The sequence below is a fragment of the Ambystoma mexicanum genome, chromosome 3p, assembly GCF_040938575.1.
Source record: "Ambystoma mexicanum isolate Mex_15411 chromosome 3p, UKY_AmexF1_1, whole genome shotgun sequence".
NCBI classification, from domain to species: Eukaryota; Metazoa; Chordata; class Amphibia; order Caudata; family Ambystomatidae; genus Ambystoma; species Ambystoma mexicanum.
The window spans coordinates 937315844-937341528 of record NC_090925.1 but is presented as its reverse complement, the minus strand read 5'-3'; the positions used below and the strand labels follow the sequence as shown (position 1 = coordinate 937341528).

At 47.4% G+C, this 25685-nt stretch overlaps 1 protein-coding gene across 1 annotated transcript in view; it reads left to right on the top strand.

The window, feature by feature from the left end:
* NFS1 (NFS1 cysteine desulfurase) overlaps positions 1-25685 on the top strand; it is a 1222594-nt gene that overhangs the window by 1107624 nt on the left and 89285 nt on the right. The window contains exon 12 of the mRNA XM_069652239.1: positions 5139-5228. Within this exon, the coding sequence (XP_069508340.1) occupies positions 5139-5228 (90 nt within the window). The remainder of the gene's footprint in view (positions 1-5138; positions 5229-25685) is intronic.

Below are 25685 nucleotides of genomic sequence, written 5' to 3'. Positions count from 1 at the left end.
CTCCATTTCAGCATCCCACTCCCCAATTCACAGTAACTACCGACACTTCTCTGCCAGGCTGGGGAGTTCACTCACAGGATCTCCATGCCAGGGGCCTCTGGACACAGGAAGAGAAACTTCTGCACATCAACCTCCTGGAGCTATGGCCAGTTTTCTGAGCCCTGAAGTAGTTGTTCCTGCAGCTTACTGGGAATGTGGTGCAGATGTTTACAGACCACACCACCATGATGTTCAATATCCGCACCCAGGGAGGAACAAGATCCCCATAGCTATCCGCAGAGGTGAGGTCCCTTTGGCACTGGGCGTTGCAACAACACAATTTTCTGATGCCGTTCGTTCCACCTTCCAGATATTCAGAACACTACAGCGGATTCTCTGAGCAAGAAACTCTGCTCTTGTTACGAGTGGGAGCTACACAGCGATGAAACCCACCAGGTGTGCTGGTGCTGAAGCACCACAGAGATAGACTTCTTTACAACACTGATAACAAGAGGTGCAAAACCTTCACCAGCCAATTTCCACATCCCAGCAGTCTAGGAGACGCATTTGGGATATCATGGGGAGAAAAGTTCCTGTATGCATGGCTGGGACAGTACTCAGACCTGCTGACCCTCTCCTCAGTGACAATCAAGCTATGCCTACATGCAGCACGTTTTTATGCTGGATCCAAGGAGCTGTGCTCCATCACTACCCGGCCTCACTCAATCTGACAGCCTTGCTCCTGTGTTCTTAGTTTGGTTCACTATCGCAAGACTGCCAAGGCCTTCCTAGCTAGGATGCGTCCTTCATCTATGTTGGCATGCTATAAGAGCAAGTGGAGGCGTTTTCAGGTTTGGTGCAGCAAAAAACACCTGCCACCAGGGCCGTCCAGTCCCGGGATATTCTTCCTTACTTACTGTCTCTTGCGCAAGCAGGACTGGCACATTGCTCCATCAAAGTGCACTTAGCTTCCATCTCAAGGTATACCTGCTCAGCTGGAGCTACTTGCTCTCACCGGTTGGTAAAATAATTTCTACAAGGTCCCATTTCAGGGCATTCCCGCCTGTAAAACGACCAGCCCCAGCTTGGGAACTTAATGTTGTCTGGTCAAGGCTAAGGAGGCCACCCTTTGAGCCTTTGCACAGCGCATCTTTCTAGCATCTGTAACGGAAGACTGCTTTTTTTGTGGCTGTAACATCAGCACGAAGAGTGGGTGAAATCAAAACTTTTTCCGTCAAGGCCCCTTACCTGACTTTTCACAGATCTAAAGTAATCCTGCGCACAAACCCTATGTTTATGTCTTAGGTGCTGTCTGCATTTCACCTCAATGAGCCAGTGATTCTTCCAGTATTCATCAGCTTTCTTAACTCACTGGTGGACCGCTCTTTACATTCTTTGGACGTGGTTCAGGCCCTGAAGTATTGTCGCCCCATACAAAGTCATTCCAGCAAACCTCCCAATTGTTTGTTATAGTTGGGCCTTCTGGTGCTGGGAACGCTTTAACGCAGTCTTCAATTTCCAGATGGATCGCTGCATGCGTCACTTTCTACCAACAAGCTGCCAGGCCTCTCCCGCGCAGACCCACAGTGCGCTCCACCAGGGCTGTGGCATCCACTACTGCTTTCCGCTCTTAGATTACACTGCTGGACATTTGCAGGGCATCTACATGGAGGTCGATACATATGTTTTCCAAGTTCTACTGTGTTGACAGGGATTCTGCGGCAGAGTCCAGTGTTGGCTAGTCTGTTCTTCGTAGCCTGTTTGTGTGAGGTTAGTAGGTCTCCAGTTGAAGTTACTGCCAGGAGCTTGCCTCTGCCCTTGTCTAAGGTTATAATACTGCTTTGCATGTTTATCTATTAAAGATCCAATGCTGGAGAAGGAATAAGTTACTTGCCTGGAACTCCTGTTCTCCAACATTGATGTCTTTCATAGTCACATGTGACCTTCCCACCTACCCCACTGGCTCTTCTTGGCTCATGCTGCCACTCACGTGCACTTGTCAAAATCTAAAGATAGCCTATAGTGGTTGAGCTAAGGGAGCTGTTCAAATTGGCACTGGGCAGTATGACCCAAAGTGACTATACTAGAGCACAAAAGTGACTGAAGTTTTTCAGTTTAAGTTTAAACTGCTCTGTTATTGAAGATTAACAGCCTGATGACTGGGAATATTCACAGCATGTGAATCTATGAACAAGATCAACGCTGGAGAAAAGGAGTTACAGGTAGGTAATTTATTCCTTCCCATTGATGACTTCCTCCAAAAAGCTTGGAGTAGTTTTGGGAATTTGGTCCTCCTCTGGGGACCTGGGACCTTTCTAACTGTCACTGCTGTAGGATGTTTTTATCAGGCGACATCTAGGAACTTTCCCCACCAAATCGGGAGTGCACAATTTTGTTTTATTTTACAAGGTTCTTTTTATGAACCTGGGACATGCTAGTTTTACAATGCTGATCCCTTACAGCTTCCCTCCTCTTTATGTACAATCAACACGCAGGTCTGCATTTGTCTATTATTTTTTTTTAAATAGAAATGATCAAATTAACTTAAAATATAAATAAATTATACATATTTACCATTCTGTACGAAATCATGATGTCAATTATTACTGCAGTGATGGATCCAACACACTGGTCAATACCATTTCCAAAGCTCCTTTTAACTTGCGTATAGATTTTTTTAAAATATGCATGTCACCATATGTACATTTGGTTTACCCTGAGCACACATACACCATGGGTTGAAAAGTGAATGGCAGGTAAATGTTATTTCAATGATTATATCCCCATCTTAAAAATCAACACATTTTGCAGCAGTAACAGACGAATAAGCTCAAACATACATCGTAAATTCCTATTAAAAACACGTTTTCAATAAAACAATATACTGTATAATCAATATTATTCCCAGGAAAGCAAAATAAATACTACTTCGCATCAAAAACAGATCTAAAATTCTGCACCCTTAAAAATGGTACAGGACATGTTCTCCTTAAATGATTATGGACTGGGCAAAAAAAGAGAAAATGCTTCATATCATTTCGGTTCTATGTGATTCCATCAAGACTTTTTCATCATGGGAGGTTGTATCGAATGTTTTTTTTTTTTTTAATATGACATTTTACACAGTTTGATCCAGACTTTCAATGGTTTGAAACATATTAAATTGGCAAGGATGCCGGCGAAGTATTCATAATTGCCTGGACTTATCTACAAGCAGAGGCGAGGCAATTATAAATATATGCCAGCAGTGGCTTCAGCTTTGAGTCTCCTGGGCTCCCCCGGGTCGGGGGAGCCCAGAAGATTCAAAGCGAAAGCTGCCGCAGTCAGAAATACGTTTTTGTATTTGTAAATGCTACGGTTCTCTTTCTTTGTTTCCCGTGCTCCTCCGAGCCAGAAGAGCCTGGGAAACATAGAAAGAAAATAGCAGCATTTATAAATGAAACTACGTTGTATTTATGTTTGCGGTGGCTTCAGCTTTGAGTCACCTGGGCTCCCCCGACGAGCCCAGGAGACTCAAAGCTGAAGCCACAGCAAACATAAATACAACGTTATACATGCTGCAGTTTTCTTCCTAAGTTAGAAAGAAAACTGCAGCATTTATTTTGCAGTGCTTTAAAAAAAAAAAATTAAAAGCACTCACCAGCAGCAGCTTGTGTTAATCTCTGCTCTCCGTCAATAATGAAGCAAAAGCTTCAGGGCCCGGTGCGCTTTATAAATGAAAATGAATACATGAAAAGCCACCTGCTAGTAGCTTTTGTTTATTACAGTTGGCTGGCTTTTGCTTCATTAGTGGTGCAAGGCGCAAAGATTAATACAAGCACAGGAGGCTCATCCATTTCACAAAATGGATGCCTCCTAGCGCTTCAAATGTGTGACTTTGAGCCAATAGAATTTTAGAGTGCACTATTCCTTTAAGCAAGAAATTGTTTAAATTAATCCACCAGAAGCCACTACAAAGAAAAACTGACACCCTTGATCATATGTGCAAACAACATCAGGATGAAGTAGAAAATCAAAATGCCTGTGAATCTTAATACGGACAGAATGTCCCCCCTTTTTTTCTTAAAGTGGTTGCAGCAGTAATTCATTAATTTCAGTTACATTAAGTATTGTATGAATTAAAAGTATCAACAGCGCTACTCCTTACACTGCACATTTTAATTTCTATAACCGCCAGATAGTAACATCCACGGGTGCTATTCTGGGTGCTAATAAACTTTTTGTAATGAACTGCATAGTGAACAAGAAATTCACCAAAACGTTCCAAATTAATTTTCAGATGAATTAATACAGAATGAAAGAGGACAAACTCTAATATATGGGCCCTTTCTTCCTTAGCAAGTAGGAATCGTGATAATATGCTTTGGATTGTGACAGACCAATGGTGTATGGGTGCAGTGGTGCCGGCATTGTTTAAGCAATGAACCTCTCCAGGCGGGGGTATTAACCATTCCTGGTAATACTGCCCCCGCCCCCCATCTGCCCTCCCCGCCGAGGTGCTAATATATATTATCCAGAGTCACAGAACCTGTCATTTCAGTGTGCGCTTTACCGCTGGGCGGAATGAACTTGCTCCTGCAGCCTAAACTCTTATCCCTTTCACTCACTATAAAGGCACCTTTGGGTGGGACACTCAGGCACATCTGCAACATTGCCCAAGTTAAGATGAGTGCCTCAGCCCATCTACACAGACCTGGCCTTGCACCACTTGGTTTGAGGGAGCCTGGATTCTGAAAGATTTCAGCTTTTTCAATTGTTTAGTGTATCTTATACAGCCATGGCCAAGGGGGCAATTGCGCAGTTTCCAAGTCTGCCCCTGTTTTGGGCAGACTTGGGCAAGATTAAATAAGAATGCTTCTACAGTGTCTTCACCAAATTACTTATCTGTAGCGTGCACCATCATCTTTACTTTCCTTTATCAAGATTTAAAGGCTAGTTCCCAAAAACATTACTCAATTCAATCTCATGCTGTGGCATTGTCTTTCTGTCCATTTCGAGAGTTATCCTTGATTGCTCTGCCCCAGTGCACAGTAAGTAAGCCAGGGAAATCTTAAAGATTAACTGCTTGCGTAGGTTTAGGAAGGTGACCCTATGCATTATGCACATTTGGAAGATTGTACCTTGACATCTTTGTACAACGGGTACTCTTTTTCTTGTAGGTTTGGAATTGGTCGATTTACTACTGAAGAAGAAATAGATTACACAGTTGAAAAGTGCATTACTGAGGTCAAAAGACTACGTGAAATGAGGTATGTATTTTTTTACCTTTAAGAAGTCGCAACCACACCAATTATGTAATCCTGCTGCAACAGAGAACTGATTCCCTTTGGTCTCTGGCTACAATTGCTTCTGCTAGGCACAGAATTCTAACTGCTCTGATCCTTACCTGTGGTAGAAGGAAGAGGGTGTAATTTATTCTGACCTTATTTGCACACAAGACAGAAGATAATAGTAGTCTGCTGGTTTAACTATTGGTCCCTGGTCTTGGTTGCCTGGCTGTTGATTGAATCCTAGCACTGTATTCATTTTTTGGGATAAATCTGTTACTTATGTGTGTATTCAAATAAAAAATGATCATTGCTAATTTGTTTACCACCTCCCTCCCATTTGTAATCCCCCACCATCCCGCCTTACGCGCATCAATCATTTCTCTAAAACTTCCCTACTCCCTCTCACTTCCCACAATCACAGCAACCGTATCTGTAAAATAAGTTGAGTGCTCACAGCCTGGACAGATAAATAGTTCAGCATTAGTGTTGGTTATAAAGTCCAAGAACGGTCTCCACATCGATATAAAGGCAGGCAAGTACGCATTTAAAGTATGCATAACCTGTTCCGTAGCTTAATGTCCCATACCTTTCATGTCCACATTATATGGTGCATGCCATGTATTGCACATAGGACGTTTCGGACATAAACTATTGTGAAATGACCTTTGTGCAAAATACAACCGGCAAAAAAGGACACGGCAGGCCATTGGAGGCGACAGCGAGGTAAACTGGTCAGGAGGGGGAGGTATGTGGACTGAGTAGTGGAGCTGAGTAAAGCGGGAATTGGCAGGGGTTCTGGGAATGACCCCAAGATTAATCGTCTGGGGGAGGTGGCATGGAAGAGCTGGGTTTCTGAGGTGTCCCTTGGAGATTGGCACTGAGAGCAGTTGTTGCGGGGGTCGGGGACAGCAATCGGTGGAGAAGTACCAATTTTGCAAATTCTGCTGCTCAACAGTATTGGTGATTGGGAGTTGAAAAATCATGAATCGAAAGAATTTATGTAGGAAGCATTGTATAGCCAGGTGGGCCCGGTCTTCTGCCACAAAATGACCAATTTAGCAGCTAAGTAGTTGGCTTACTAATTTCCTGATATTTCTCGTCATGGCCCCATATCCTGCATCTCATACCCCCAACCCCATGAAGTTAGAATATCTGAAATGAAGGCTGCATCAGTATCTTTTGCTTGCACTCAAGATCTCTTGACAAAAAATAGTATGCTTAGAGCAATTGTACCAGGTGTAAAGATCCTCTCCTATCCCTGGCATCGCTGGCAACAGTCTCTCAGAGCACCAATAAACATGTTTTGCCAGGCCTGGGTCCTGTATCACCTTTGTTATTTTATATAGATTATTCTTATTTGTTACACTCTTAGCGTTTCTAGCCATGAATGTTCACAGATGGTTTTCCAAAATCTACCATGGGATGGATTTTAGGAGCCCAACCTTTTATGGTGAACAGGGAGGCACTGAGATATAGCAAAACCCAATCAAGGTAAGGTAGCAGAGTGGCAAGGCTTAGTCTCAGGAGCGGTGTGGGAGTGGTCTACGGCTTCAATGAGTGCACACAGAACATCACCAATAATTCAAGTTACATGTAAGTACACACATATACAATTATTTATCGGGCCTTTAAAATAGACACTAGGCACGTACAAACCTCTAGTCGAATATTGTCACACCATCACTATAAAACAGATGTATACATTCACCCTTAAATATAGGAAAGCATTTATTCAATATCCAGTGCAACACAAGTAAGTACTCAGCTGCATTATAATTGAAAAAGACACTTCAGGGTAATCGCAGAAAGCTTCCCTAGCTCTTATAAAGTCTAAGCCTAAGATGGTTGGGAGCGTGCTGCCCAGAAGCCACCAGTTCCAAAGTTACACTTCACAAGTAAGTTTATTAAGAGATTGATGTCGTCAGTGGTTATGATTAAGAGTCAAAATGTTAGGTAAAGTTTTGGTAAGTATATCCTCTCAATCCCAGTCACTAGCATAGGCATAGGAAGGGATCCTTGAGCAGGCCTACTCTGACCGAATTCAAGAAAGAGTAATTTAGGGACAGAACGTGACACCCATGAAACCCCATGGAGAACCGGGGGTGGTGGAGGACAGAAACCGGTATATTAACTTACCGCCCCTCCACCCCGACTCTGATTTCTCCCAGGACCACTGCTATGGTTGCGAATTCCGTTGGGGATAATCTTCTGTGCTTTGTCCCGTCGAGGAAGGCCCCTGGGTCACGGTTGCAAAGGCTGCTTTCGGATGCAGAATTTAGTCTGTCGGTCGCAGTGCTTAGGAATTTGTTCCAGGGAGCTTCCAGCAGAACACCCAATTGAAGAAAAGTTATCAAAAATGTGCAAGGCACGCCACCTCAGGACACCCTGATCTTGGAAATCCATTTTTACCACTTAGCAACAGACAATCAGACACCAGGTTGTGAACTGGAATCGGACAGGCCCAACCCCTACATACAGTCTCACATACAAACCACTTATTTGCCAGTGAAAGCAGCAGATGTCCCTGGGAAAGGGCTTCCCATATATAGCAATTCCGTAACTGACAGTGCAGGAAGAAAACCAAAGTACAATATGGCTAGCGGACAGAAAAAAACCTTGCGGCACAGCCCATCTTAGAGTTGCAGCCCCCTTTTTGAAGCCATTTGCAGTAAATGCAAAAATACACGAGTAAAAAGTATAAAACACAATAGAAGCGTATCTGCTGCCACCAATAGAGCATAGGTACATTGTAAATGTAACTAAAAAGCCACTACAGAAAGTTATAAGGATACAAACTACCCTAACCACACTTCACTTTAGGGTGATGTGTGCAATTTTAACATTACAAGAAATTCACCAGGAGACATAGGCACTTACTTAATAAAAGATGAGCGCTGATGCACTGTTTCCATGCCAGCACATAGCTTATGGTCATTTAAGAAAATAAAATTAAAAGCAAGTTGCATGCCTTTTATCTCCCCCTGCACAGAGTGCTGAAGACGGACCCCTCTTAAGCTCGGATATAATGTTTTCTTAAGTACCATAGTTATTTCTATGGTAGGTAAGAAGTGCACCTCAAAGAGCACTGCAAATAATGGGGTTTTTATGGCCGAGAATGTGGGCACAATGAAAAAAACATCAATCACATACCTCATTTTATTTTTAAAGTCTCCTGCATATGTAAAAAAAGGTACTGGTGCTATCTGCACTGAAAAAGGAGGTAATTTCTATAATGAAGGTAATAAACTATCTTTAGTTACATTTTAATTACACTCGAGCAGGCCTCTGTTTAGAGCTAGTTGAGTAAACATTTGATGTATTTTTATGAAACTTTTTCTTTTTATTAAAAGAAGAGAGCTTGGATGTGTTGGATGTCAGTCAGCTGTTGATCCTCATCCAGCCTCAACCAATTGCTCTCCGGTATTCCCTATTGACACATCCCAGAATTGCACCTTATTAATATGCCAATTATATTGTCTGCCCTGCGCTTTGCATGACGTCTTGCCATTTTTTAAATATAGGATATTTTGAGGCCTCGACCCTGAAAGGTTTCTATGTTCATTCATCAACAGTCATGTTTAATGGGTTTATGTCGAAATTCTTTTTTTCTGAAACTCATTGAAAAGTTTTTATTTTTGGGTGATTCCCCCTAAACTCCCCCTTCCCCTACTAATTGTACACTGTTCCCGACTCCCCCACCCTTTGTATACCCCCAAAACCGCTGATTTATTCCAAAAATAAATGTTGGCAAAAAACCCATCGAAGGCAACACTGTCGATGAATGAATGTCGTACCACTGAAAGTACACAGCACATTACTATCTCTTACTAAATAGGGGCCATTGTCTCGCAGAACTGATGGTCTTAGGGACTAATCGGTTTCCTCATAAGAATGAGCAAAAAGATAAGTACATCTGAAAACTTTACTTTTTTTTTTTAAACAGTTTTTATTATTTTAAACAACACGCCAAACAGAACAACTTTTAGGACGTTCATAATCAATGTCAAACCAACACATTATTCATTTCCCGTCCTCCCCCCTCACTCCCCACAAACTCGAGCCGTTTCATCAGTGTCATCTACGTGAGCATTTTCGGGAATCGCAGTGCTTGTTGACTCATCTGAGTCTTCTGTTTCATGACTGACCTGGTGAGGGGTAGCCATTGAGGTCACCAGTTGCCTCCAGGCCATCAGGGGACCCACTTCCTCTTATCCCCCCTGGTGGCAGCTTCAAACCAAACCACAGTTTCCGCTTCTGCCCATCTCAAGAGGTCCGCCCACCATGTCTCCACTCTAGGCCTATGGGCCGCCTTCCAACACATTGCAATCCTGCGCTTGGCCACGACATATGCCAGGTCCTTCATTTTGTTGATATGCTTTAAATTACGTGGCCTGGGGAAATTCCCAAGCATGCATGCCCCAGCAGACCTCACATCCAGCACCACACCCCCACCGGCCATTTTCATCTTTATTTCTTCCCAGAATCTATGCACCTCTGGGCAGGCCCAGAACATGTGCAGCAACCCTGCCTCCTCTTCTCCACACCTGGGGCATTTCTGTATGGCTGAGCCTCCAAACCTGGCTATTCTGCCAGGGGTCAGGTAGGCTCTGTGGGTGACATACAGCTGGATCTGCTGGAGTCTCGCATTCCGGGACACCTTTTTGTGGTACCTCTGAGCTCTATCCCATTGTCCATCTGTCATGGATTCTCCTATCTCCTCCTCCCAATCATGCCTCAGCTGGAGTTGCTCCCTCTCTGCCTTAGCTCTTAAGAGCTCATATATCCTAGATATTTCATGTCCACCCTCTGAGACATCATACTTCATTTCCAGGGTGGCATCAGGTTCTTCCGCCAGTGCCGTCTCAGGCCACCTTTCCCTTACCCGTTTCAAGAGCCTGATGTATGTGATGTATTGGCCACTATGCACCCCTGTCTCCTCCTGCAACCTCTGAAATTCCAATACCTCCCCTTCCTGCCATATATCTCTGAGGGTGGCTAGACCCACCGGTTGCGAGTATCTGCGAACTGCTTCGAACAATTGAGGGTCATCCCTGCATAGAGCCACCAGCGGGACTTGCTGAGAGAGCGGGTCTGGGTCACCCACAGTTTTCCATGCTCTGCGCCACACTTCCCAGCCCAACTCCAATAGTCTCCCCTTCCCCGCCATCTTAGTTTTATGCATCCACACTGTCTCTCTTAGAAAGTATGGGGCTGAGTCACCCAGCAAAAGCCTGGCTTCCGCTGAGTCCTCCGCGGACAACCACCTGGCCACATACAACAGCGGTCCCACCAAGTAATACAATTCAAAGTTTGGCAGGTTTATGCCCCCCTTATTACAAGTGTTCTGTAGCTTCCACAGGGCCACCCTATTCCTGGAGTTGCCCCATATGAAGCCCCTGCACATGCCATGGAGTCTTACAAAGAAGCGTCTGATGATCAAGTATGGGACATTCACAAAAAAGTGCAAGAGTCTGGGCAGAAAGACCATTTTGAGCAGAGCTGCTCTCCCCATCATGGCCAGGGGTAACCTAGACCAGAACGCCATGCTATTCCTAATACCCTCAATCGCTTTCTCTGTATTATGTTTGTGCTGTGTCTCTGTCTTATGGTAAATATTCAGACCCAGATACTTGAATGTCACGGTCTGCCAGGGTATCTGCAGGACTGGTAGCCTCGCTGCTGGGGTGCTGCTATACCTTCCCAAGGGGAACAAGCTAGACTTCCCGGGGTTCACCAATATGCCCGAGAGGGTGGCATAACGATCCATCACCTCCAGCACATATTGCAGGTTTTCTTCCGGGTAGCGCAAGTAGAGAAGCATCATGTGCATACAGTGATATCAGGTGTGTGCCCTTGTCGTGCGAATCCCCACCTCCCCGTATTGTTGCCGCAGGCATATTGCTAGCGGCTCTAATGCCAGGATGTATAACATGGGTGACAAGGGGCAACCCTGTCTGGTCCCCCTGCTGAGCTGCCATTTGTCTGAGATTGTGGGTCCAGTTTTAACTCTAGCAATCGGGGAACTGTATAGCAACTGGACCCATCTAGTATATCCTGGTCCCATTCCGTATCCTTTCAGGGTCGCTTTCAACCACGGCCACCGCACTGAATCAAAGGTTTTCACCGCGTCCAGCGACACGATAGCCATCTCGCCCGAGTCTTTCTTAGTTTGATCAATGATATGGTGCAGCCTCTTGTGGTTATCTGTGATATTTCTGCCGGGGACATAACCCGTTTGGTCTGGGTGTATCAGCTTGCCGATTACCCTCTTTAGCCTGTTGGCTAGCACTGCCATGAGTATTTTGCTATCCTGATTAAGCATGGACAAGGGCCTGTAGGACCCGCATTCCATGTCCGGCTTACCTGGTTTCAGGAGCGGGACGATCACTGCCTCGCGGAGGGACGCCGGCATTTCCCCCCGCTCATAGGTTTCATTAAACATGGCCAGCAGCGGTTGGAGTAGCTCCTGCTTGTATGTTTTATAAAATTCGCTGGGTAACCCATCCGACCCGGCGCTTTACATGTAGGGAGGTGTTGGATCACTGCCTCCAGTTCGTCCGTGGTAATGGGGGCGTCTAAGTCTGCGTGTTCTAGGTCATCCAAGGTGGGCAGCCCCATCTCCTCTATTGTTTCCAGTATTTCCTGGCTCATATCCTCTCCTGTATCCTCATATAGTCGTCTGTAGTACTTGAGGAACTCCCCATTTACCCCCTCCTGGGTGTTATAAGTTCAACCTTCCGCATCCCTGACCTCTCTTATCACCGAACGGGGGGTCTCATTTTTGTATAGCCAGGCCAGTAGTCTACCTGGCTTATCCCCCCCCTGCATGTAACCTCTCTGTATATTTCTTATAATTTAATTTGCATAATCTATCCCAGAGTTCACTACAAGCTAACTGTAAGTCAATTATCTTGGCGCTTTTCTCCCGGCTGTCCCCTCACTTCGAGTAAGGCCCTCCAGCTCTCTTTCTGTTTCCAGCAGTTCCCGTTCAATACCCCCTTGGAGCCCCTTAGATTTTGATATGGCTACCCCACGCACCACCACCTTGAATGCCTCCAATACTGTTCCCACAGAGCGTAGACTGGCCGTATTCATTTCAAAGTATTCCTCGATGGCCACCCTCAGATCCTCTTGAAATTCCGCATCCTGTAGAGCCTCAGTTCTGAGCCTCCATGTCGGGATACGCTCTCTGGAGGGTTGATGTTGCCACTCTACGACCAAAGGCGAATGGTCGGATAATACCCTGGCCTTGTATTCGGCCCTCACCATTTCTCCCGCTATCTCCGCCGCAGCAAACATGTAATCCAACCTTGTGTGCAGGTCATGTGGCGCTGCATAGTGCGAATACTGCCTACCGTTGGATGTAGCCTTCTCCACACATCCTCCGGACCGAGGTCTACCAATAGGGTCCTCAATGCTTTAGCTGCTGGTGCTGGCTTTCCTGATTTGTCAACTGACCTATCAATCCTGGGGTTCAGGATGCAATTGAAATCCCCTCCCCACACCATTGCGCCACCCACAAGGGGGCTAATTTTACTATATAGGGACCTAAAATATGCGCTGTATCATGGTTAGGGGCATACAGATTTATAATGTTCACCTCCCTATTTTCCAGGGTCCCGGCCGCCACCACCATTCTGCCCTCTGGGTCTATTGTCGAGCTGAGCAACTGAAACGGCACGTGCGGTGCCACCCAGGTGATCACCCCTCTTGCATATGCCGAGTATGTGGCACCTATGACATTACCTTTCCATTTTCTTCTGACCACCTCCAGCTTCTCCTTGGTGAGGTGGGTCTCTTGTAGCAAGGCTATGTCAATGCGCATCCTCTTTAAATACATCATCACTTTGTTGCATTTTAAATAACTATTGAGGCCCCTCACATTCCAGGTCGCCACTCTGAGATTACCCGACGCCATCTACTCGATGTACTTCCCCTCCACCCTGCCCTCCGATGTCTTCCCTGATGACCCGTTGTCGAACTCTTAGCCCTCCCACCCTCAACAACCCCCCCCTTCCCAAAACTCCACCCCACTGCACACAACCCTTCTCCTCCCCCCACCCTGCCCAGCCCCAACAAATGCCCAGCTCCATCCCTGGATCTCAGGGCCACCCGCGTCTGGTCCTATCTCGGAGCCGAGGACAAGGACCCCGCGGGGCGTCATCGGACTAACAGTGACCTAACTAAGTGTACTACTAAGGGGTTCGAGGATTGTCTCCCAGGAGTTCCCACTTGTCTGAATTGGAAAGTTGCATCCAGTGGATCCTGCCAGCGCATATTTACTGCAACAAATTCCCCACAAGCTTTATTTAACACTATGTTCAAGTATCTTTGCCCGCATGTATTTGCTGCAACACACTCCCTGCAAGCTTTATTTAATACTAAATTCTAGTCCCAGTGTCCTGTGTCAAGTCCCCAGGGATGACCCCGCCACGTGCTACTTATCTTCTACGGCTCCCGTCTGGATGTCCGGTTCTTAAGGGCGACCCTGCGTGTCCAGCCAGTCCATAGCATCCTCTGGCGTCTCGAAGAACAGAGTTTTGCCCTTGTAGAACACCCCCTCTCAACCTCCTTTTCACCGCCCGAAGTTCATCCTGCTGCGCTGTACGTGCAAAGTGTAGTCCGGGCACGCCGTGATTTTCGCCGGCCCCCTTTCTATCGTGCCCCCGCCCCTTCAGGAAGAATTCCAGTATCTTTTCCTGATCCCGATAGTTCAAAATCTTTACGATCAGCGGCCGTTGGGGGGGCCCCGGGGATGGTCTCCTTGTCAAGGCCCTATGCGCCCTCAACAGCAAACCCCTGGGTCAGTGCTCCGCCAGTTATTTCATGCAGAAGAATGGATTCTATATACTCTGTTGGGTTAGGCCCCTCCATTCCTTCCGGCAGGCCAACAATGCGAATGTTATTGCGTCTGGCGTGCCCTTCCGCCTCCTCCGCCCTGTTCTCCAGGTTGCCCACACGCTGCACGAGGGCATGAAGTTACGATCCGTGGGCGGCGCCGTATTCGGGGCCATCTCCTTTTCCAGGTTTCCGGTGCGCTCCGCAAGCGTGCGCACATCCTGTCTCAACAGATTGACTTCCTCCTGGACCGCTCCGATTTTGAGGTTCAGACCCACTTTCAATTTGTTCATTGCCAGGCCCAGTTTGGTCTCCCAGGCAATTTTCAAGTCTGCAATGGCTGCCAGCACTTCCTGGATCGTGCCCGGTGTCTCCGCCACTGCAGCGGTGGTGTCCTTGCTTTTACCGCCTTCTGCTCCTGTAGGTGTCTTGTCATAGGCCTCCAGCGTGGGTTGTTTGCTTCTGGGTCTGGCAGTTTTGTTAGACATCATGCAATGCTGTTCAGGCAAAAGTCCACGTGGCGCCAGGCCACTCTTGGCGTGTCCAGGGCAGTTTCAGCTGTGTTCAGGTGTGTCCTTATCACTCGCCCCACACCTAGAATGGGCTGTGTCATCCCACATGCCTGCGCTCACGCAGTGTCGCTCCCCCGACCCCCACTATGTTCCATTCAATAGCCGGTGGTCCTGTACATCTACTGACCCAACGCTCTCTCGCTCCAGTGCTCCGTGAGCCCCAAGGCCATCTAGCCTGCAAGCTTGTCTCGGGTGTTTCCCCTCACGCCCCTTGGCCATAGAGGCCATCTGATACCATGTCTAGGAGCCAGCAAATGCTCTGAAGTTATCCGCCCTTACTGTGTCGCTCCATCAGCTTGCAGTGAGGTTCCACCAGGCCCGTACCTTGTTTGCACTCCTCGGCGCAATCCTGTGCTTAGTTTGGGGCGCTTAGTGCCCCGGTTTGGGTGCAGCCCCACTCCGCCACGGGCCAGGGTGCACTATCTGAGCCCCCTACTGGCTTCTCCATTCTCGATGGCCAGCATGTGTGCCGCGGGCGTCTCCCGGCACTCCTTGTCTTCCCCCAGGGGCTCATATGTGTCCTCTCAGGTTCCGCACCCTCTGGCTGCCAAGCTCCCCCCTCGAGGCCCATCCAACTTCTTTAGGTGCTCCGATGCATCCACTCCCCCGCCCAAGTCCACTCCAGTGGCCGCCCAGTGACTGTGGGGATCGTATCCCACCAGGGGCTCAGGCTCGCCCTGCTGTCCGGGTCCAGGTGTATGCACAGTCCAACTTGGCTCACCACAGGGAGCCGGTCCAGCGCCACCCCCAGGGCACTCCAGCTGCTCCTGCGATCGCGTGGGGGACCCTCCTTAGGCCTCCCTGCATTGCTCGAGGTGCTGGGTCTGGGCGAGGCCAGGTCCGGCCTCCGTACACTCTACGGGCTGCGGGGCTCGTGACTGCTGCGCGGGGGATGCTCCGGCATAACCTGCTGGCCGCAGGATCTCCCTGCGGGCCGAGGTCCGCTTTCCTTTCCCAGCCCTGACGGGTCTGGCACAGCTCCCCCAGGGGCTCCTTATCAGGCGGCAGAGCTCCCGGTGCTCAGCGCAAGCCGGGCAGCCCACCGCGCCCACACCCAGCGACGACCGGCACAGCCTGTCGCCGCGCTCCGCAGTTGCTCGCGACGGGGACTCCAGTCCAGCCCGCCCCTGCCGCAGGCGGCAGTGTCTGCTTTCAGGTCCAGCGGACCCACTTGCCGCCGAGATCACCGGTGAGCCTCCGACCAGGTCGCGTACAGCCGCGACAGGCTTAGAAGGCACCGCAACGACCAGCGATCCGGATGCGGCGCCGCAGTCGGCTTACGACCCTTTGTACTCGTCCGCCATCTTGCCCATGTCCGGGCTGGAAAACACCCCGTCTCGTCCTTCTTGCCAGGCCTCAGCGTGTCCTCCTTTGATCAGGCTCCCAAAGCGATCGCGACATGCACCCGCTGTTCATGCACCCTTGGCTACATTGCCAGCGTGCAGTGTGCTCGGGAAATGTCGTTTTCTTCCAAGGATCTATAACAGATCAGGAGAGCTCCTCACGGAAGCGTCCTCTTACGCGGCCATCTAGCCACGCCCCCCATATGAAGACTTTACTTGTCTCCAAAAAGTGAGGCCAGGAGTCAAAACTAGGCAAAAGTAAGAGGGTGTCCCATAGAAGTCTATGGGAGGGAAGCAGCAAAAAGAACATCTTCCCTAACTCGGTGTTCCCTCAACTCCTTATGACACTTTTTCCCCAAGTACATACCCTGAGTTGTCCTAAATGCCGGGCCCTCAATGCCTAAGCTCTCTGGTGAAGTCTGTGTGGAAGAGATGGGCCATTGGAGGATGGGTCCAAGAGTAATATTTTTTTATTAACTCCTTGAGGCCCCTTGCATTTGCTGTCCTGATGTTCTGGTTAAGCAGCTAGTGCATGAGTTCAATAGTGCAGGTTCCCCCCTTCTGTATACCCAAGACGATCCTGCACTCATCAGTAGGGCATGGCTTAGCTGCCTGCGAAAAATAATATAAAAATGTATGAGTTTGAGGGGCAATGGAAACCTCATATCCTAGGTTAACAGAATATTTCTGGTTGGAATACAACATGCATTCTGGGGACATGAGCTACTGATATACCATAGGGATCTTTCTGTGATTGCCTGCTCCTTACGCACCTATTGCCTGTTAGACCTTTGCTTTGCCCACTTTAATGCTACCCTCTACTGCCACAATTGCTAGTGGGATCGAATATCTGGCATGTCCGCCCAGCCTTCTTTGGAACTCTGCCCTCATTCCTCTTTGCTTTGTCTGCCATACTTATCATGGGATGGCTTTGTTTAGTTGCGGGAAAGTGCCTGGTGCTATTTCTGCGTGCAAGGCTTGAAACATGTGATATGGCAAGATGTTCCTTTACATGCTGTATCAGATTGTGAACATACCCTGCCACATACTCAAATCTGGAACAATCTCCAATAGTCGCGTTTACTTATGCAAATGTTGTGATCGTGTTGGTCGGTGTATCTTTAGTAGGCCGGTGTTTTTGATAGCCAATTTAAATTAAGCCTTAGATTTTAGAACCCGGACGTGGTCAATCACCATTTAAAGTTAAATTAGCTCTGATTTGGTTGTCTTTATTTATAATCCTGGGCTTGCATTTTGGGTCAAATAAGCGATCAATGGTCTGCACCAGATTCCCTATGGAGATTAGAGTATCATCATTGAATAGTGGGGAGTTTTGTGTCTGTGTTCCTTCCTTCTAAATCAACTATTGCTTATACCATTGTTAAGCCTAATCTTCCCGGGAAGTGGCCCCAGGGTGAAAAAAGAAGCAGAAGGAAAAGGAAAAACCGAAGTCTAATCCGCCTCTATTGGTGAGTATTCCCTGACTAGAACGGATTTGGATTGACTTTCCGCATGGGTGATACGTAGTTTGCCAAGACTCCTGTAGTGTGACCCTTACTGGTTTGGGGAATGCTGCAATACTGGGCCCCTAAGTAGAATGCAGGATAAGGCAACCTTTAGGCCTCCCAGGAGATGAGCACACAACCTAACGAGTACCTGAGTTCTTGGAGGATTCCAGAGTGACACCTAAAACAGACAGTACCACCTGTTCATATCTGTTTTACGAAGTGCCTCCCCCAGGAGCAAAATGTGAGGCATACTCCTGGAATCCCCACCAAAAAAAACCCAAAAAATCAACCTTCCTAGCACAGTTACAGATTGCAATTGAACTCACATTTGTGTTGAACATAATAAATAATGGTTCAACAGTGAATTTAGACATAAACTTCAGATAATGACAAGTCTCTGCATACAAAATGCACCTTAAATAGGTTTCTTAGTTTAAAGCAAACAATAAATATTTCAACTAAGTTAAATAAAAACTGCCTCATAAGTCCCACATTTCCTCTAAACTTTTCATTGCACCTTTATTCAGGCCTTTCAATGAGTGTAATACTTTGCACCAATGTCTCTTTGCATTCCGCAAACAGTCTCTCAATGTACCAACTATATTTCGCTAGATGTAACGCTGTTTCTTGTTCCCATTTTACACTGTTGCAGGTGGCACAGAAATGGCTGGGTTGTTGAGACAGTTAGTTTTTTCTTTTTTTTTGTGGGGCCTAAGGCCATCCCTCTCTCTTTGGATTTGACCCTCATCCCTAATCCAGGCTTCGTAACCCCTGGTTAGTGCTAGTGAATGCTGACCCCCGACTGTCTACAAGCTAACTTGACTATTGATGGTCGACTAATATGCTGTCTTTCTAATCTCCTTCAGGGACTTCCTTGTCCTGTCTCTATCCACTGGTTAGTGCTCGAATGGGAATATCCCTACTCTATTAATTGGTTAGTGCTCTAATGAGAATTTAGATGGTCCCTTGCACTTACTCTGGTTTGATTCAGGCTGTTCTCTCGCATCCACTCCCGCATTTCCTTCTGTACCCTCACTACTGTCCTCACACTCCTCCCTCATATCTGATGTCCCTTCAGTGTTTTACCCCTCCTGATCTTGCCTCTGCCTTTTAATGTTACTTCACTCACTGCATGCTACTACTCCCCTTCTCTACGCTGCTACGCCCCACCCGCACATTACTGCGCCCCACCTGCACATTACTGCGCCCCACCTGCACATTACTGCGCCCCACCTGCACATTACTGCGCCCCACCTGCACATTACTGCGCCCCACCCGCACATTACTGCGCCCCACCCGCACATTCCTATGCCCCACCTGCTCATCACTGCTCCCCTCCACACTTAGTCCCCTCCTCCCCTCTAATACTTTGCTCCTCCAAACCACTGCTACTCTCGTCCTCCCTGGTATGACTCATCCCTCTAACTGCCAAGACACCCTCCTTTCACTCAGTACCTCCACTTGACATGTACTCCTTGCTCTAAACTCTCTGCTCAGCCATCACACGCATGCTCCGACTGCAGAACCACTTTCACTCCTAATGTAATACCTCGCCTGCTCCAAAACATCTCCTCCACAAACCGCTGCTCCCTATTTCCTCCTACTGGTCCATTGTGGTTGATCATAATTGTTGGACAACAGTGCGTGTTTGTTGTTTGTTAAAGGTTGCTAAACCTATATGAGGGATCGCTATTTGAGGGCTCAATTTCCCTTGCGCCTCTTTTTGTATTTTGTTGGTCTTAGTCCTCCACCTCTTCCTTTGGCCTCACCGGAAAACCCCATACTTCTTGGTTACTGTCCCCTGCTTGAATTCCTTTGCTCCTGTGAAGATTGGACAACTTTCCCAGGCCAATATGGTCCTATCTTCCCCATATGTATGTGCAAGGGAAAATCATAAGGCTCGCCTTTTTGTTCCGCACGGGCTTGCTGCGTACCAAATATGATGGCCTAGGAAGTACAATCTCGAAGTTGGTGTTTCTTAACCCGTTCCTGTGTGATTACCTGGTAAGTTTGGGGGAGGGCGGTTTCTTCCCCCTTTTTGTCCCGGGTGGTCTACAGGGACCTGTGCCTTGTTGCATGAACTCGCTGGCTCCGTGATGTGGGCCTCCGCATGGCTACAGTTGGTGTTTTCCTTTCTGGTTCGCCATTGCCAACACGTTTCTGCCGGGCTGTAGTTTCTCTTTACAACTTTTCCTTTCGGTTGTCTTTCCTTCCGCTCAGCTTGTGGGTGCTATTGTTGCTTGACCTTCGCTTTTTGCTTTCTGCCTTAGGCTGTTGGTCTCTGAAACTGAAGAGACATTGGCAAGTATTTGAGAAATGAGACAAGGCAAGAGACATGGGTCTGCAAACAAACATGCTGGCACAAGGGGTAGGTGGGCAGGAATTGGGGTGCTCTTTGCTGCCACTGTCAACCTCATGGTACTGGGCTTTGGGTTGCTCCCTGGTAGGCCTCTCACCCCAAGCTGAGAGGGGTTGTCCTGGCTTGACAAGGCCAGGGTTGGACTGCTTAACACTTGATGTTACCACTCGAACCATACGGGTTAAAGTACATTTCTAATGGATTGTGTCTTCCAACGGAGTCCTCATCTTTGAAATACTGATGTTCTGCTTGCAGTCTGGGAAAACATTTTGACAGTATAGGGAGCTTTGCTGTATTGTGTATGTCCCTCGATGGCATCCTTTCCCGCGCTTGGATATGACGTTGACGATGATGGTATAAATAGCATACACTATGCCTGTTGACTCGGTTCTGTTTTTCCGCATGCACAGCATGTTCTCGGAACCCTTCGACACGCCACAGCAATTCTTTCTATGTATTTCTTTGAATTCTTCTGCATGCGTCTACTCAGAAGACAGATTTTAAGAGGTGTGTGGACTGTGACTTCAAGATGTTCAATCACAGATCCGCACAGGATATGCCTCTGGTGCTTCAGCAAGGAGCATAAAGTCCATTGAGACAATGACTAACAAAGGCTTGAAAGAGAGAAGGTTGAAACTCACTATAGATTGGTCGGTATCAAAATCTCTGAGAGAAAATCTTCTGAAGGCAGAAGTTCGGCAGGGGACAAATCACTTGAGAGGCTTAAGAAACACTCCAAACCCACTAGCGGTCGAGGTCTAGGAGCAATTCACGTCATTCCTCATCTTCATGAAAAACATTGAAGAAGAGACGCCATAGTTTTTAGTCTTCCGACTTCTCGTACGACAAGAGACAAGCAAGTTTCCCCGATCAGGCTGCCCCGGCAGCTAAATGAGAAAAGTACCATCAAACAATTGTGCTTTTTCAAAGGCAGCCTCTCCGGGTCCCTCGAAAGAGCCAAAAAGGCAAACAATATCTCACTGCACCATCAAAAGTTGGCAGGGAATCGTCGAAGGCTTTGACCCGCATGCCCAAAAGCATGTGTCAGAAGACCTCTGAGATGCCTACTAGAGTAGCGTTAACAGTGTTGACCACATGGGCAGCATCAAAGCCATTAACCTCTGATTCAACTTCAAGTTTTCAGTCGCATTCAAAGAAAGACTTTCAAGTATTTTGCATCCATCCTCGAGGAAGATGATGACGTTTACCCTTCAGATCTGAATGCTTTGGCACACCTATTGTCCCTGAAGAGTTGTTTGCAGATCAGTCTTGTTTGGAGGACTTGGCTACTTGCCTAAGAGAGGCCAGTGGCTTGGGCATTTCCCTGAAGAGGAATTTGCCACACCTGACATAACTGCTCATCCAAGTGTGGCATACAGGACTGTTATGAACAAGGTGTAAGGAAGGCATGGTATCAACAGTAAGACAGACACAAGTGACCACAGTTCAAGGGTGTTCATTGAACTTTCACAAGGGTGTGATAAACGCCTTTCTAAACCTAAATCTACAGATGGGAGCAAGCTACGATCATCAAATAATAATAATAATGCGGTCCTAGTGGAGTCTTGTAAAAAGAAAAGGGCCTATACTAAAAAACCTATTGCCAATCCTTACCACTAATTTACAAAAAGTGTGGGATAGTGTTCATGAAAAAGAAAGAAAGTGTTCACAAAATGATATGTCAGGATGTTCGGGCTGTTAGCCCCTCTTCCCCTTATTTTCAGCACAGGCCAAGGCGGTTCTCTCAAGCAAAGCGCACACTCTGGCTTCTGCGGCACGAGGAAACAGTTCCATTCCTTCTGTGTCCAAGTCTCTCTACTTCTTAAGTCTCTTGACTCAGAGGGCCTGATGTACAAAAATAAGATGCAAAAGTTATTTTCTTTTTAGCAGTGTTCAATTTGGTTGTTCACCCTGGATCCCCCTCAGCCGGGCTCAGATCCCTTTCTTTTACCCAATTAGTCTCCCTCAGCCAGGCTTCAACCAATTGCAGTGTAGAATAAACCATCGAAGACTTTCGAATGTGCACAGGGTTTAGCTTGACCCGTTGCAGTACCACTTCATCTCAAGATTCTTTTTTCTCACACTTAGCATCAGTTGGATACCTAATGGAGACTTTCGAAAGAGCACTCACGTGGTGCCGGACCACTCTTCCTACGGTATCTTTTTCTTCTTCCCAAAGTTCAGTCACTCCTTTGTTTTTCAATTATATCTGCGTCGCTTATCACATATGTATCACACACTGTTCTCGTTAGATATCTTCATTCAATGTTGTCGCTTCCAACCTTGGTTCAAAACTGTGTTCCCTTGCCTCGTCGCGCTCTGAAATACTTGTGTATAGGTGCAATCAAATAACATATCAGAACACAGACTTGTTTCGTATCAGTCTCTCCGACTCACCGTCTGTGCTGTCTTTACTCGCGCTGCTTTGTTGTAGGAGTCAAGGACAGTACCACGAGGCAATTGCTCCTCCCCGCCATGGTTATCGACGTGGGAGAGCCCCAGGTACCGCCGACACACTGTGCAGGTTTGATCAGCTTTAGTTCCTGGTCTTAGGTTTCTTACTTTCTAAGATTCACGAACGTAACAGTCTTTAAAGGTCCACGGCACTTACCTCCTTGCACCCCTCTCTGGTCTCACCGTCTTTATCATGGTATTAAACTGCCATCTTGTAACTGCTGTTTCTCCTGTGTTTTGCCTCGCTCGTTCAACACCGCCTTCGTCCTCCTTCACAGCCCCCTATCTTTATACACCTGGGTCATGTTAAAAAGCTGCAGGTGTGTGCAATGGTCGTAATTGCCTGACCTTGCCGGATCATTGTATTGGGACATGTCCGGTATACGACTCTGGTGTTAGCTCGTTGTCGTTCATGGTGAGCTGTCCATGAGAAAGTGTTTGTGTCGGGAAAGGGGTGGGGGGGGTTGAGTTCCTAGGTATCCTACCTGGTAGGATGGGGAAAAGGTGTTAAAGCGAAGGGGATACCGCGTCTCACCATCCGGTGTCACACTTACACTCCCTGAAGATCCTCATCGAGGTGATCCTCCCGCACTGGTCCACCCCCAGGAACTAGATCCAAAAGCTATGGCCGTTCCTGACCACCTGGCTGACAGATCCCCGGGGACTAGCGGGCGAGACAACTTCAGGTTTTTCACAAAGGTCAATGAATATTTGGGCTAGGGACATTTTGCGAAGGACATAGTTCAAGATGACCTTGTTGATGAAGGTCCTCCAGAGGAGCCTTTGCTGCCTTTTCATTCAGCTCTCAAGAACACCATCTTGGAGAGCTGGAAATTCGGAGGAACCGCTTTTTCACATCTAATCTATGGAACTGAATCCCAAAGGAAAGAAGAACGACAGAAGATCACCTCACCTTCAGAAAATGACTGAAAACCTGACTATTCAACTCACAGTGATTAGCATAAAACAGGAGTTAACAGGAGTTATCAGCAATATCACCAGGGACTCACGATAATCCAATCACAGTACGGCTCCTGGAAGCAACAACAAAACACACTGTACCAACCCCTAATTTTCCCTGCTCCTCTCCAGCATACCCCACACTTATCTCACACAATTTCATGGATTAGTCTCCCCTCTCATAAAAGCACAACCCAAACATCCACCATATAAACATACTGCCACAAACAAACATCCCAGTCACTGAACGTTGCCCTTCCGGACACAACCCCTGTGCGCACAATCCAAACACGCCTAGAAAGCTGACTCGCACAGACACCAACACCAATAGAAAAGCACAACCTCTATCCTACTTCCTCTTCCCTCCGTAACCTACCCAACCCACTTTCTTACAGAACCATGTGAGCACCAGCAGACTGTTAATTTTAACGTTGCGCAGTATAAGTTAATAAAGCAACTGGCCAAAGCCTGACGCCACTTTTGCTGTGAATAAGGAGTTGGTGAGGAAATATTAACCCTGACCTTTTTTCCAGACACCCTACTCCAGAAAGTTTGTTGGTACAGGGGGCTACCTCCACTTCTAGAGCAGCTGCTTACTCATCCATCCCACCTGCTACGGATGACAAAAATATGATATGTTACCAAAAAGGATGTTCTCTGCTGGGATCATGGCCCTTAAGGCCCTTAAGGCCATTAATGCATTTTGCACCTTAGCAAAATATACATTCACCATGTGGAATGTAATTTCTGAGGCAGCAGATAAGAAGCCTGAAGGAGAGATAAGGCATGGTTTCAACAATATCATTAGAGATTGCAAAGAGGCAGCATGCCAATAGGGTCTGGATACATCAGGCTGTTGGTCGTTCAATGGGATCAAGTGCAATCATTGCGAGTTTTGCATTGCTGCGCAAATCGGAATTTGCTCCTGCTGTCCAGTGAAGACTTTGACATGCTATTTGATGGGTCCAACCTTTTTAGATCAAAGGCTGATGACAGTTTACAGAAGCTTCAGTCTTCCAAAGCGGGTGCTAAATCATTGGGAGCAGCCATTCATCAGCCACAACAGCAGCAGCATCTGCCTTCCATCCCAGGCTTGGAGAGGGTCTTCTTTTCATTCCACTCTTCTTTTGGACAAAGAGGAAGAGGTCAGGTTACCCAAAGATGACAAAAGGAGATTTTCACGTACCCCTATGTGCCGTGGAGGAAATCCTGCTCTGGCAGCCACCTCCTCACTGATCTCTGTCACAGCCACAACCCCAAAACCTCTCCGAGCGCTTTATGGTGGGAGGTACTTTGACCCAGCATCTGAAAGAATGACGTTAAAATAATTCAGATGCTAGGGACTTCAGACAGTGGCCCAAGGGTACTGCCTTCCATTTAGAAAAGACTCCCAGATTGTCCCCCATTCAAACAATCTCTTCGGGAACCACACTTGCTCCTTCTGCAGGAACTTTTTGTCCTGCCTGAGAAAAATGCTGTGGAAAGGGTGCATGGAGAGGAACAATACAAGGGTTTGTACTCCATCTACTTTCTGGTTCCCAAGAAAGATGGAGCATTGCGACTCATCTTGGACCTGAGACACTTGAACACGTTCCTCAGGAAGGACAGACTCAAGATGGTCACTCTTGTGCAGATTCTCCAGGCCCTTCAGCTCCAGGACTGGATGGTGTCACTAGATCTTCAGGATGCTTACTTTCATGTGCCTGAACATGCCAAGCATAGAAAGTTCCTCAGGTTCGCCATTGTCAGTTCTCACTGTCCGTTTCGAGAACAGCCTTTCAAGCTGACCTCTGCCCCAAGGGTTTTCACTAAGTTGATGGTGGGAGTGGCACCGTATCTAAGGAGGGAAGGGATCCACCTCTTTCCTTACCTAGACAACTGGCGGATCAGTGCCTGTTCTCCTGAACAGGCTCTGGAACATCTTAACAGCACCTGCCACTCTCTTCGCAAACCAAGCTTATCCCTCAACTTCAAGAAGTCTCAGGTGACGCCTTCCCAAAAGCTGCAGGCCTGGACTTTCTCAGGGAAGGTTTCACCCTTGCCTCCCCCACCCCGAGTTCAGGGCAGAGCATATCTTGTAGATGGTGACATGGTTTCAAAATGCCCAATATCTACCGGCTTTCGATTTTCTGAGGTTGCTAGGCCTCATGGCATGCTGCATTTTCCTGGTGCCAGAAGCTGCTTAAGGATGGGTTCAATCCAGTGGGTCCTTAGATCCCATTGGTCACTGTTCTCAGGCAGGAAGATGGACTTTGTTCAGGTCCCGAGCAGGGTCTCACAGGATCTCCTGTAGTGGGCATGCAAGGGGATGTGATGAAAAGGGAACCTTTTTGGCAACCCTGGCCGGAAGTGACAGTAGTCACAGATTCGGGCTTGGGAGCTCACATGAGCGATCTTAAGAT